Source organism: Ranitomeya imitator, chromosome 10 (assembly GCF_032444005.1).
Source record: "Ranitomeya imitator isolate aRanImi1 chromosome 10, aRanImi1.pri, whole genome shotgun sequence".
NCBI classification, from domain to species: domain Eukaryota; kingdom Metazoa; phylum Chordata; class Amphibia; order Anura; family Dendrobatidae; genus Ranitomeya; species Ranitomeya imitator.
Window position 1 is genome coordinate 131,120,959 of NC_091291.1, and position 13,348 is coordinate 131,134,306.

The 13,348-nt window shown below is 55.2% G+C and overlaps 1 protein-coding gene across 1 annotated transcript in view; it reads left to right on the forward strand.

The window, feature by feature from the left end:
* SIK3 (SIK family kinase 3) overlaps positions 1-13,348 on the forward strand; it is a 96,158-nt gene continuing 82,810 nt past the window's right edge. Inside the window, exon 1 of the mRNA XM_069741454.1 lies at positions 1-199. Within this exon, the coding sequence (XP_069597555.1) occupies positions 47-199 (153 nt within the window). The 5' untranslated portion in view covers positions 1-46. The remainder of the gene's footprint in view (positions 200-13,348) is intronic.

Below are 13,348 nucleotides of genomic sequence, written 5' to 3' on the forward strand. Positions count from 1 at the left end.
TCAGGCCGCGGTGTCCGCCGGTCAGACCGGGACTCGCTCGCACAAGATGGCGGCTACAGTGCCCGGGGCGACCGGGACCCAGCTCCCGCCGCACCGCTCAGCCCCGGCGAGGATTGGATACTACGAGATAGACAGGACGATCGGCAAGGGCAACTTCGCGGTGGTGAAGCTGGCCACGCACATCGTCACACGGGCAAAGGTAACCGGGAGGGAGCGGAGCCGGGGAGAAGCCGCCGAGAAGTGCACGGGGAGGACCGGGGCCGCGGGGAGAAGCCTGCAGCCGGGGGCGGGAGAGGGCGCCGCCATAGGCCGATTTATCGGGAGTCGGGGGTCCTGAGGAAAGATGACAACCTGTGAGGAGACCCAGCCCGCGAGGAGCCCCCGAGCCCCAGCCCGCGAGGAGCCCCCCGAGCCCCAGCCCGCGAGGAGCCCCCCGAACCCCAGCCCGCGAGGAGCCCCCCCGAGCCCCAGCCCGCGAGGAGCCCCCCGAGCCCCAGCCCGCGAGGAGCCCCCCGAACCCCGGCCCGCGAGGAGCCCCCCGAACCCCAGCCCGCGAGGAGCCCCCCGAACCCCAGCCCGCGAGGAGCCCCCCGAACCCCGGCCCGCGAGGAGCCCCCCCGAGCCCCAGCCCGCGAGGAGCCCCCCCGAGCCCCAGCCCGCGAGGAGCCCCCCCGAGCCCCAGCCCGCGAGGAGCCCCCCGAACCCCGGCCCGCGAGGAGCCCCCCCGAGCCCCAGCCCGCGAGGAGCCCCCCCCCGAACTCCAGCCCGCGAGGAGCCCCCGAGCCCCAGCCCGCGAGGAGCCCCCCGAGCCCCAGCCCGCGAGGAGCCCCCCGAGCCCCAGCCCGCGAGGAGCCCCCCGAACCCCAGCCCGCGAGGAGCCCCCCCGAGCCCCAGCCCGCGAGGAGCCCCCCGAGCCCCAGCCCGCGAGGAGCCCCCCGAACCCCGGCCCGCGAGGAGCCCCCCGAACCCCAGCCCGCGAGGAGCCCCCCGAACCCCAGCCCGCGAGGAGCCCCCCCGAGCCCCAGCCCGCGAGGAGCCCCCCCCGAACTCCAGCCCGCGAGGAGCCCCCGAGCCCCAGCCCGCGAGGAGCCCCCGAGCCCCAGCCCGCGAGGAGCCCCCCGAGCCCCAGCCCGCGAGGAGCCCCCCGAGCCCCGGCCCGCGAGGAGCCCCCCGAGCCCCGGCCCGCGAGGAGCCCCCCGAGCCCCGGCCCGCGAGGAGCCCCCGAGCCCCGGCCCGCGAGGAGCCCCCCGAACCCCAGCCCGCGAGGAGCCCCCCGAACCCCAGCCCGCGAGGAGCCCCCCCGAGCCCCGGCCCGCGAGGAGCCCCCCGAACCCCGGCCCGCGAGGAGCCCCCCGAACCCCAGCCCGCGAGGAGCCCCCCCGAGCCCCAGCCCGCGAGGAGCCCCCCCCCCGAACTCCAGCCCGCGAGGAGCCCCCGAGCCCCAGCCCGCGAGGAGCCCCCGAGCCCCGGCCCGCGAGGAGCCCCCGGCCCGCGAGGAGCCCCCGGCCCGCGAGGAGCCCCCGGCCCGCGAGGAGCCCCCGGCCCGCGAGGAGCCCCCGGCCCGCGAGGAGCCCCCGAGCCCGCGAGGAGCCCCCGGCCCGCGAGGAGCCCCCGAGCCCCGGCCCGCGAGGAGCCCCCGCCCGCGAGGAGCCCCCCCGAGCCCCGGACCGCGAGGAGCCCCCCAGCCCGCGAGGAGCCCCCCCGAGCCCCAGCCCGCGAGGAGCCCCCCCCCCGAGCCCCAGCCCGCGAGGAGCCCCCCCCCCCGAGCCCCAGCCCGCGAGGAGCCCCCCCCCCGAGCCCCAGCCCGCAAGGAGCCCCCCCCCCGAGCCCCAGCCCGCGAGGAGCCCCCCCGAGCCCCAGCCCGCGAGGAGCCCCCCATGAGCAAAGTTATGTGAGGAGTCCTGACAGTTCGCCTGTTATCACCGCCTGGTGGTGCCACCTCATCTACGTTGTCACCTGCATGCTGGCCTTGTGTTATCCATGTCATCGCCCCACCTGGGGCCCCACATCTTCTGCCTTGTGACCCTTAGGCTAGGTTCACTTTGCGTTAGTGGGTGTCCGCTGACGGAATCCGTTACATAGCGCAACTAACGCTATGTAACGCATCCCTAACGCATGCGTTAGCGATGTTCCGTTTTTTTCTGACGGCCCTCGAACGCTGCTTGCAGCGTTTTTGGGTCCGTTCTCGCTAGCGCAGATCGGGCTTCTGCACTAGCGCGATCGCTAAATGCGATCCCTTTTTAGACATTGCGTTAACGCAGTCCGTTAGCGTATGCGCTAAACGGACTGCACTAACGCAATGTGAACCTAGCCTTAGCTCTCATATGAGCTGCAATGATTGGCCCGATGGTCTGACAATAGGGCTGATGCTCTGTCGGATCGCGTGCGGCCCATCCCCCGTGTCGGATCGCGCGCGGCCCGTCCCCCGTGTCGGATCGCGCGCGGCCCGTCCCCCGTGTCGGATCGCGCGCGGCCCGTCCCCCGTGTCGGATCGCGCGCGGCCCGTCCCCCGTGTCGGATCGCGCGCGGCCCGTCCCCCGTGTCGGATCGCGCGCGACCCGTCCCCCGTGTCGGATCGCGCGCGGCCCGTCCCCCGTGTCGGATCGCGCGCGGCCCGTCCCCCGTGTCGGATCGCGCGCGGCCCGTCCCCCGTGTCGGATCGCGCGCGGCCCGTCCCCCGTGTCGGATCGCGCGCGGCCCGTCCCCCGTGTCGGATCGCGCGCGGCCCGTCCCCCGTGTCGGATCGCGCGCGGCCCGTCCCCCGTGTCGGATCGCGCGCGGCCCGTCCCCCGTGTCGGATCGCGCGCGGCCCGTCCCCCGTGTCGGATCGCGCGCGGCCCGTCCCCCGTGTCGGATCGCGCGCGGCCCGTCCCCCGTGTCGGATCGCGCGCGGCCCGTCCCCCGTGTCGGATCGCGCGCGGCCCGTCCCCCGTGTCGGATCGCGCGCGGCCCGTCCCCCGTGTCGGATCGCGCGCGGCCCGTCCCCCGTGTCGGATCGCGCGCGGCCCGTCCCCCGTGTCGGATCGCGCGCGGCCCGTCCCCCGTGTCGGATCGCGCGCGGCCCGTCCCCCGTGTCGGATCGCGCGCGGCCCGTCCCCCGTGTCGGATCGCGCGCGGCCCGTCCCCCGTGTCGGATCGCGCGCGGCCCGTCCCCCGTGTCGGATCGCGCGCGGCCCGTCCCCCGTGTCGGATCGCGCGCGGCCCGTCCCCCGTGTCGGATCGCGCGCGGCCCGTCCCCCGTGTCGGATCGCGCGCGGCCCGTCCCCCGTGTCGGATCGCGCGCGGCCCGTCCCCCGTGTCGGATCGCGCGCGGCCCGTCCCCCGTGTCGGATCGCGCGCGGCCCGTCCCCCGTGTCGGATCGCGCGCGGCCCGTCCCCCGTGTCGGATCGCGCGCGGCCCGTCCCCCGTGTCGGATCGCGCGCGGCCCGTCCCCCGTGTCGGATCGCGCGCGGCCCGTCCCCCGTGTCGGATCGCGCGCGGCCCGTCCCCCGTGTCGGATCGCGCGCGGCCCGTCCCCCGTGTCGGATCGCGCGCGGCCCGTCCCCCGTGTCGGATCGCGCGCGGCCCGTCCCCCGTGTCGGATCGCGCGCGGCCCGTCCCCCGTGTCATACTTTTTCGCTGGGTTTTATCTGTGATCATCCCCTTCTTTACAGGAGTGGTCGGACACCATGTTCTTGATAAGGGTGACCCCGCTGCTCAGGAGGAGGCGCCAGTAGTCTGGGCACCGCTGATAAGTGAGAGTTGACGATACTCTGGATTCTGAGATCCTTGCTCTTCTGTCTTGGAGAGGAGGGCACACTTGGCATATGTTGGCAGTGATGCCTCACATGTCTGGTGAGACGCTGCTCTATGGCTGTACAGATCTTTATGCCGGTGCCGTTTACCGCAGATACTATTCCCTTTGGGCATCGCGTGTTCTGGTGTATTGTAGGCTTTCTGATATTCCAACTCCCCAAGCGTTACGGATCCAGTACAACATGGGATGAATTTGGGCCCTTTGTGGAGCATTTTGGTGACTTTTTTGTGAGGTTCTCCAGTTACGAATGGATGAGATTAGAGAGTTTCTATTTGGAGGAGCCGTTCTCATTAATTTATTGCTGCTTCGTTCCTCAAGTGTGTGCAATTGTTCCTCTCTCTTTTCACATGTAAATGCCCAATTCTGCATCATGTCTCATCTGTTCCAGATATAGGACCCGATAATCGCTGGTAGCGTCAGTGTTGCCTAATGAGGGATCCCTGGGCTCCTCGCTCAGAAGACTCTAGCATCCAGGAGGGTTTTTAAGCAAAATGGTTTGCAGCTTGCCGAGTCCTGTGTCCATGTTGGTACTCTAATAGCTGGACCAGGAGCATGCAAACGTCCTTGGTCGGCACTCGAATGCTTCTTGTGATGCCTAGACTTCATGCCACGTGATGGGACGTAGTAATTTGAAGATTGACCCGGGGTGCCAACCGAGGATAATCACACTTCCTTGGTCCGTCTGCCAACATGGACTCCGGACCACGGTCCCTGCACATCTTTTTGGTGGACTCTGTCCATCGCTAGACATGCTTTTTAACATACAACCGGCATTCTGTAAGATAAGTCGCCTTACCAATTCCCTGCTGGACTCAGCGCTTCCTCCTCCGGGCATCTGTCACTAGCGGCTAGCCAGTACCGTGGCCACGACCGTAGGAGACTGTGATGAATTTACCTTTAAGTATAAAAAAAAATAAAGGCTCAAACAAAAACGAAAAATGGGAAATATGTTTTGCACCAAGGTTCTGCCGTATGGACGTCCTTTTTCTTTTACTGGAACATGGCAGTAATGTTTAGTTTTGTCCTGTATGCAACTTTTTTTTTAGGAAGCATCAATTGTCTCTTTTGCTTCCTGGCATCCGCTAACACAGGTATATATGACTGTGCTGCAACATTTTTTTCTTTCCCGCACCCATAGACTTGAAAGAAACTAGTGCAGGCGCCAATTTTTTTTTTCCGCTCGCATTCGGTCCGTGAAAAAAAAAAAAATCGCTCATCTGCATTGCCTCATTGAATAACATTGGTCAGAGTGCGATCCTTTTTTTTTGGTCAGGAAGGAAACAAGATGATCAACTATCTTTATCATCAGTCGGCGCTTGTCACGGGTCATATCCACATCCCTGGTCCAATGTTCATTTTCCTTCCATCGCTACGAATGGCGGCGCTTGTCAGTAGTGTCAGCGTAATGCCAAAACTACATTTCCCTGCATGCGTCGCACAGTTCTGTGATGCGTTTACAAACGGCGTATTTTTGATGATTCCACCGGAGGCACAACCGCTTTTAGAAATCTTAAAGGGAATCTGTCAGTAGGTTTTCACTATGTAATCCGAGAGCAGCATGATGTATGGGCCGAGGGCCTGATTACAGCAATGTGTGCCTTACTATGCTGTGTTTTGCTGTTTCCATACAATCAGTTTTTTTTATCAGCAGATTATCACTATAGGACTAGGTGTCTGGTGCCTCCTGGTCCAACAAAGTCCTCACCACTGATTGGCAGCTTTCTGTCTATGCACAGCGTACACAGAAAACTGCCAATGAGTAGTGTGGGCGGGGTTATACAGGGCTCAGCATTTTGAGCTCTGCCAGATCCCCGGCAGAGAAAATGAGGATTGTGTGACAATGACAGCAATTTACGCTTTTCCTGGAATTAGGGTCTCTGCTCCTACATCATGCTGCTCTCAGATTCCATAGTAAAGCCTGCAGACAGATTTTTCTTCAATGAGTTACATGTGAAAAATGCAGCTCTGATGATATTCAGTTGGCAGATTATCACAGCTGAACGTCGCATAAAACAAAGGCTGAAAATGTGCCGCAAGCACCGAGCATTTACTGCAAAACAATCTGCCATAAAAAGACTGCACCGTTCAGTATATGTTCACATGCAGCGTTTTTCCTCTGTGGTCAAAAGCTCCACTCTGTCAGGGAAAGCACCTTCCCATATTTTAGCATTTTCTCTTCATTTTGCTGCTTTTTATGCCTTTCTCTTTTTGCAGGATTATTTAGGTGCAGATTACATTTGTGCTTTGTTTCCAGTACATTTTTAGTAAAGTTGTATTCATAAGAAAAAGCACTTGTAAAAAGTTAAAATGCTATGAAAAATGCTGTTGGCTTGTTTTTGCATTGTTTTTTCCATTCCTCGTTGCATTCTATGGTTGAGAAAAAATGCAGAAACGCTGCAAGCATTGACACACTGCAGATATAAAAATCAACAACGCAGTAAGGCTACGTTCACATTTGCGTTGTGCGCCGCTGCGTCGGCAACGCATAACGCAAATAAAAACGCACGCTAAAACGCTGCATTTTGCGACGCATGCGTCCTTTTTTGCCGAAATTTGGACGCAAAAAAAATGCAACTTGCTGCGTTTTCTGCGCCCCATGCTTGCGGCAAAAAAAATGCATGCGTCGCAAAACGCAGCACAACGCATGTTTATGCGCCCCCCATGTTAAATATAGGGGTGCATGACGCATGCGTCGCCGCAGCTGCGCCCGACGCAGCACCGCAAAACGCTAATGTGAACGTAGCCTAACACTGCAAGAATTGACGTGCTGCTGATATGAAAAACATTGATGTACTGCGGATATTAAAAAAAAAAAACCTACAAGAATTGACGTGCTGCAGAAAAATAGCTGCAGAAATAGTGCAGGAATCGACGTGCTGCAGATATTAAAAAAACGCTGCAGAAAAAGTGCGGGAATTGACATGCTGTAGATATAAAATACTCTGCAGAAACAGTGCAGGAATTGACGTGCTGTAGATATAAAAAACGCTGCAGGAATTGACGTGCTGTAGATATAAAAAACGCTGCAGAAACAGTGCAGGAACTGACGTGCTGTAGATATAAAAAACGCTGCAGAAACAGTGCAGGAACTGACGTGCTGTAGATATAAAAAACGCTGCAGAAACAGTGCAGGAATTGACGTGCTGTAGATATAAAAAAATGCTGCAGAAAGAGTGCAGGAATTGACGTGCTGTAGATCTAAAAAAATGCTGCAGAAAGAGTGCAGGAATTGACGTGCTGTAGATATAAAAAAAACGCAGAAACAGTGCAGGAATTGACATGCTGTAGATATTAAAAAAAACGCTGCAGAAAGAGTGCAGGAATTGACGTGCTGTAGATATAAAAAACGCAGAAACAGTGCAGGAATTAACATGCTGTAGATATTAAAAAAAACGCTGCAGAAACAGTGCAGGAATTGACGTGCTGTAGATATAAAAAAAACGCAGAAACAGTGCAGGAATTGACGTGCTGTAGATATAAAATACTCTGCAGAAACAGTGCAGGAATTGACGTGCTGTAGATATAGAAAACGCTGCAGAAACAGTGCAGGAATTGACGTGCTGTAGATATAAAAAACTCTGCAGAAACAGTGCAGGAATTGACGTGCTGTAGATATAGAAAACGCTGCAGAAACAGTGCAGGAATTGACGTGCTGTAGATATAGAAAACGCTGCAGAAACAGTGCACGAATTGACGTGCTGCAGATATAAAAAAAAAAGCTGCAAGAATGAACGTGTTGCAGATACAAATTTTTTTTTTTGCCTTTGGTACTTTTTATCTACCCCCCTCCCCTATTAGATTCGCATGGACACAACCATTAAGTTTGATCCCAGGAAAACCTTTTTATTTTCTGCCTGTGTTTTCACCACTGAGACCAGGAGCTTTTCCTACCACCTGTTCTGTCCGTTCCTTCTGTCCTGCCTGGTTTCTAGGATAACGTTCAGATCTTCTGCTTTTTAGGCAGCTGGAGACATAGATCCAGTAGCTCCATGATCAGGTTGCAGGATGGGATCCTGACCTGTATATTTGTCATCTGATTCCTTCCTAAATATTTACAAGTAGTAAACACCGTACCTCCAGCAGTGTTCTGTCCTGGAGCTTCTAGCGCTCGGCGGCGCTGATGAGGTGCCATGTAGAGTCTTTCTTCTCAGCTTGAATAGCTTTTTTGGCTTGGAGCTGGACTTGTGGTTAACGTTCTTGCATTATGTCCTCAGGTTTCCAATGCCCTGGTCTTACAGGAGGGATTTAAGTAAAGTTACAGTATAGCAATGAAAATGGATGACAAACAATGACATTTGTTTTTTTACGGCCTTTTTTCTTCTTCATATATTCCCCACTTATTTTCCGGAGAACAATTAATCCTTTGCGAGCGGAATTTTTGGGAACTAAATGGAAAACAGTCTATTCCTAAGAGGAAGTGTCACTCAGCGAGCATTTTGAAGAAGCAAAAGCCGCCCTGGTTTAGATGTTATGTGCGGAAATCGGGCTTTAATTTTATTTCACTTTAGTCGATGTGAACTAGTTAGAATTTTAGACAGGTTGCACGGATGCTTCAGATACTTGTTAACTCGGGGCATCCATTTGGCGTACAATGTCACGTACTGCATTGTTTTACTGCACAGTGTAACCACAACGGTATCAAATGTGCAACTATTGAATCTAGAGACCCCAACACTTGTTAGAGGGGTTATCCGTGCATCTAATATTGCACGGCAATCCTTTTGAGAAGGTCATCAGATCAGTGGGGGTGCTATTGTCTTGAATGGGAGCTGATGTGCGGTTCTCGCCAGCGGCCGCTACACATGTCTGCTATAGCTGATTGGTGGGGTGTCAGGGGTCCACCAATCTGATATTGATGACCGATTCTAAGGACTTCACCTTATTATCAGTCCGAGTGAGATCCGACAACTTCGGTGTGCACTCACACAAATGTTATTCTATGGGGCTGTGCACAAGTCCGATTTATTTTTCTTTTCCTCGGACTGTGTCTGTCGAATGAAAAAATCACAGCTTTCTTATGCAACGTTCACATTAGCGTTTCCCGACGCTGCGTCGGGAAACGCTGCGGCAACGCATGCGTCATGCGCCCCTATATTTAACATGGGGGGCGCATGGACATGCGTTTTGCTGCGTTGTGCGACGCATGCGTTTTTTTTGCCGCAAGCGTCGGGCGCGGAAAATGCAACAAGTTGCATTTTTCTTGCGTCCAAATTTCGGCAAAAAAGGACGCATGCGTCGCAAAACGCAGCGTTTTTGCGTGCGTTTTGGTGCGTTTTTATTTGCGTTGTGCGTTGCGTCGCCGACGCAGCGGCGCACAACGCAAATCTGAACGTAGCCTTAATTTTTTGTCCAATATTTGGATCGCACTCAACCATGGTAGTCAATGAGTACATGAGAAACATCGGACCTGACCTCCCTCCTGACCTCCCTCCTGACCGCCCTCCTGACCTCCCTCCGGACCAGCCTCCTGACCTCCCTCCTGACCTCCCTCCTGACCTCCCTCCGGGCCTCCCTCCTGACCGCCCTCCTGACCTCCCTCCGGACCAGCCTCCGGACCTCCCTCCGGACCTCCCTCCGGACCTCCCTCCGGACCTCCCTCCGGACCTCCCTCCTGACCTCCCTCCTGACCTCCCTCCTGACCTCCCTCCTGACCTCCCTCCTGACCTCCCTCCTGACCTCCCTCCTGACCTCCCTCCTGACCGCCCTCCTGACCTCCCTCCGGACCAGCCTCCTGACCTCCCTCCGGACCTCCCTCCGGGCCTCCCTCCTGACCTCCCTCCTGACCTCCCTCCGGACCTCCCTCCTGACCTCCCTCCTGACCTCCCTCCTGACCTCCCTCCTGACCTCCCTCCTGACCGCCCTCCTGACCTCCCTCCGGACCAGCCTCCTGACCTCCCTCCGGACCTCCGACCTCCCTCCGGGCCTCCCTCCTGACCTCCCTCCGGGCCTCCCTCCTGACCGCCCTCCTGACCTCCCTCCGGACCAGCCTCCGGACCTCCCTCCGGACCTCCCTCCGGACCTCCCTCCTGACCTCCCTCCTGACCTCCCTCCTGACCCTCCCTCCTGACCCTCCCTTCTGACCAGACCAATTATCTCCGATGAGAAAAAATATGCAGCTGTTAACAGGCTATCAATATTAGATGCCTGGACCCTGACCCTTTAAGTCTGTAAAACCTGTCGATCATCCAGTGTGTATGTCGGGCTCTCGACTCTTTACCAACATCACTGTGAAAATTGGACATGCCAGCCATTTCCTTTTGATAGGTCAATAATTTCAGATCAGTGGGGTCCGACACCTGATATCCCCACCACTCAGCTGTCGAATGTGAGCAGTGCGAAAACTGCACCTCCGCTCGCTATAAGTTGAGGATATTTCATCAGTAGAGCTAAGCTGATCGATTCGCAGGACTCTGGTCCAGGTCAGTGGTACCTAGTGACTAGATGGGGATCACGCAAATTTTTTTTCCTTTTCGACATCATCGTCTTGGTACTTGATTTGTCAGGGCTGGCGCAAAGTTATCTGTGCGACGTGATGCACAGACGTCACCACCGACCTGGATGCTGGAGCGGGGTCCCGCGAATCAATGTGCTGATCTCTAGTCCTATGTATCCTAAGGCTGCACAACCCCTTCAAAGGTGTTTTCCACCGCTCCCGAGACGGCAAAGGAAACCCTACAATTTGTCATAAAGGAGCTAGAAGGGGAGATCACGGGAAGAACTTCTTTGGGACTTCAAACGCTTTAAAGGAGGTGTTCCAAGGAACTGAACATCTAGCTTAAAGTGCTTTAAAAAAAAATAAAAAATTTTTTATCCCCCCCACCCGATTCCACAGCAGACCTGTCCACTGCTTACAGTCCCCACTAATCTTTGCTTCCTAGTCCTGTCATCAACACACCAGAAATGGTGGATAATGCCCCCTTAGCCAGTCTCTGGCCGAGGTGGGTCACTGCTGCAGACAGTCATTACTTCGCGGGAATTTGCAGAGATTTGCACGAGTCGAGGACAGAAGTTGCAGCATGTTTTAATCACTCTGATGACTTTTACATTAAGTAAATAGTTTGCCAACTTTTTTAATACACTTTTTAGCCACTTTAATTGGGTGTAGATCAGTGGGGGTCCGGGTCCTGAGATCCCCCAACAATTGCTCACAAAATTTCCTAGAAATGCTCATTCACTTGTCATTTTTTCTCATACGAATGCTATCGTGTTTTTTTTACGGTTATCACTGGTATCTATGGAAGTCAATAGGGCTGTTCACCTGTCCATGATTCTTTTTTTTTTTTTTCTTTTGGTGGACCCCTCAATATTACCAAGACCTGTCCGAACTTGATCTGAGTGTTGGCTCCAAATCGAAAATGCAAGTCTGAGTTTGTGCAAAAAAACCCGTAACAACTGTTTTTTCAAAAATGGAGAAACTGATAACTTTGACTAAACTCTGATGGTAAAAACTGACACAGACCACACTGATTAAAAAGAAGCTTGGACCTTTTTTTTTTTTTCCCCTCCTTCTTTGAAAAAGAAAACGACTCTGCCCCGACTTTCGTATGTGGAAAAATTGGACCCCAGAATGAGACACTTGGCTCAAACTGTGCTGCACCGAGTGTCCTGCTCCTGTGATCCCATCCTCTGCAAGATCCCAGGTGAGGAGGAGGAGGACAGATTAAGGTCTCCTTCTCCATCGCCTGTCTCCGTGTATATCGGACCGCACCCTGGTGACATCCCAGTGCCGTCCGATGTTTTGCTCGCTCCCATTGACTTGAATTGGTGCGTGCCGTGCGAGATACGCTGCCAACAGATAGGACGGATGCAAAGAAAGCTGCAGCCCTTCTCGGCGATCTTGTCAGCTTATGGGTCGGGGGTCTCAGACCAGCACCCCCACCTATCTGCAGGTAATTAAAGAGGCTGAAAGGACAATATTGTAACTGTTTGCTTCCACTTTGTATTCCCTGGACACCGCCGTTATGTTTTTTGAAGAATGGCTGCAGCACGTTTCTATCTTTTCCCTCTTTGCTCGTTATGCCACTAATTGTCGGGTGTGACAGACAGGTGTTGTGACTGTTGGCAGCGGTGAGGTGCCATGCTACCATACACATCATTAGCCATGCCTGAGGGGATTTATTTATTTTCTCTCTTTTTGTTAGAGCTTGGTGTAATGAGCTGTGACCTCTGGGATCAGGTGGCAGCACTGTGCCCGCTCTGTGCCCGGGTACGTGTCTGTTTTCCGCCTCTGGACGCGGTGGTTGAAGCTATAAGCTTGTTTTCCTGTTTGCCAGGGGTCGACTTCAGCGGCGGTGCAGCGAGCTCGGATGAGAGCTTCCCAGTCTTTGTCTTCACAGACCATGCCAGACGAAAGAAAACAAGGGAGGCATTGACTGGGATTCATCTCGTAGAGTATGCACAAGGCCGGCCATTATGCCAGCTTCCTGCAGCACGAGAATATTAGGTGGAGATCTGGGTTACATGTCTGCGGCCCGTCCTCTTGGTCAGTCTCCCCGCTTACCTCTACGTTGTTATGAACGCCAGGAACCGCTGACGTAAAGCTCTAGCTTTTGCAACGAGACCCAATTTGCTGATTTCCTTTACATTGGTTTGTGAGTGTTCAGACTTGGCAGTGGTGCAACGAGCTTAAAGGGGCTGTCCAGCTATTTAAATTGTAAAAAGTCTTATGGGAAAGAAGTAGAACTTATGAACCCCATGTGATGACTCCCCGGGTCCCCCATAGGGCTCCTTTCTTTCTGCTACAGTGGTAAAGTGCGGTCACTTCTGCGACGTGTCCGTGCCGACGCGTTATCCTGCGGGGAATCCGGGAAGCTGCAGACTGGGTTCCACTGGGAATTTACTAAAGTTCTTGATGTTATTTTATATTTTTCCCTTTACGTTCTTGTAATCGGCGCTCGCTCTATAGTTAGTTTCTATGATTAATTATTTTGCTTTTATCCGAGGCAGCAAACGTAAAAACCACAATAAATACACTGCTCAAAAAAATAAAGGGAACACTATAATACCACATCCTAGATATCTCTGAATGAAATATTCCAGTGCAAATTTTTATTCATTGCATAGTGGAATGTGTTCATAACAATAAAACATAACTAACAATGTAAATCAAAATGAATATCCCACGGAGGTCTGGATTTGGAATGATGCTCAAAGTCAATGTGGAAAATCAAATTACAGGCTGATCCAACTTCAGTGGAAATGCCTCAAGACAAGGAAATGATGCTCAGTATTGTGTGTGGCCTCCACGTGCCTGTATAATCTCCCTACAATGCCTGGGCATGCTCCTGATGATGCGGCGGATGGTCTCCTGAGGGATCTCCTCCCAGACCTGGAGTAAAGCATCCGCCAACTCCTGGACAGTCTGTGGTGCAACGTGACGGTGGATGGAGCGAGACATGATGTCCCAGATGTGTTCAATCGGATTCAGGTCTGTGGAACGGGCGGGCCAGTCCATAGCTTTAATGCCTTCATCTTGCAGGAACTGCTGACACACTCCAGCCACATGAGGTCTGGCATTGTCCTGCATTAGGAGGAACCCAGGGCCAATTGCA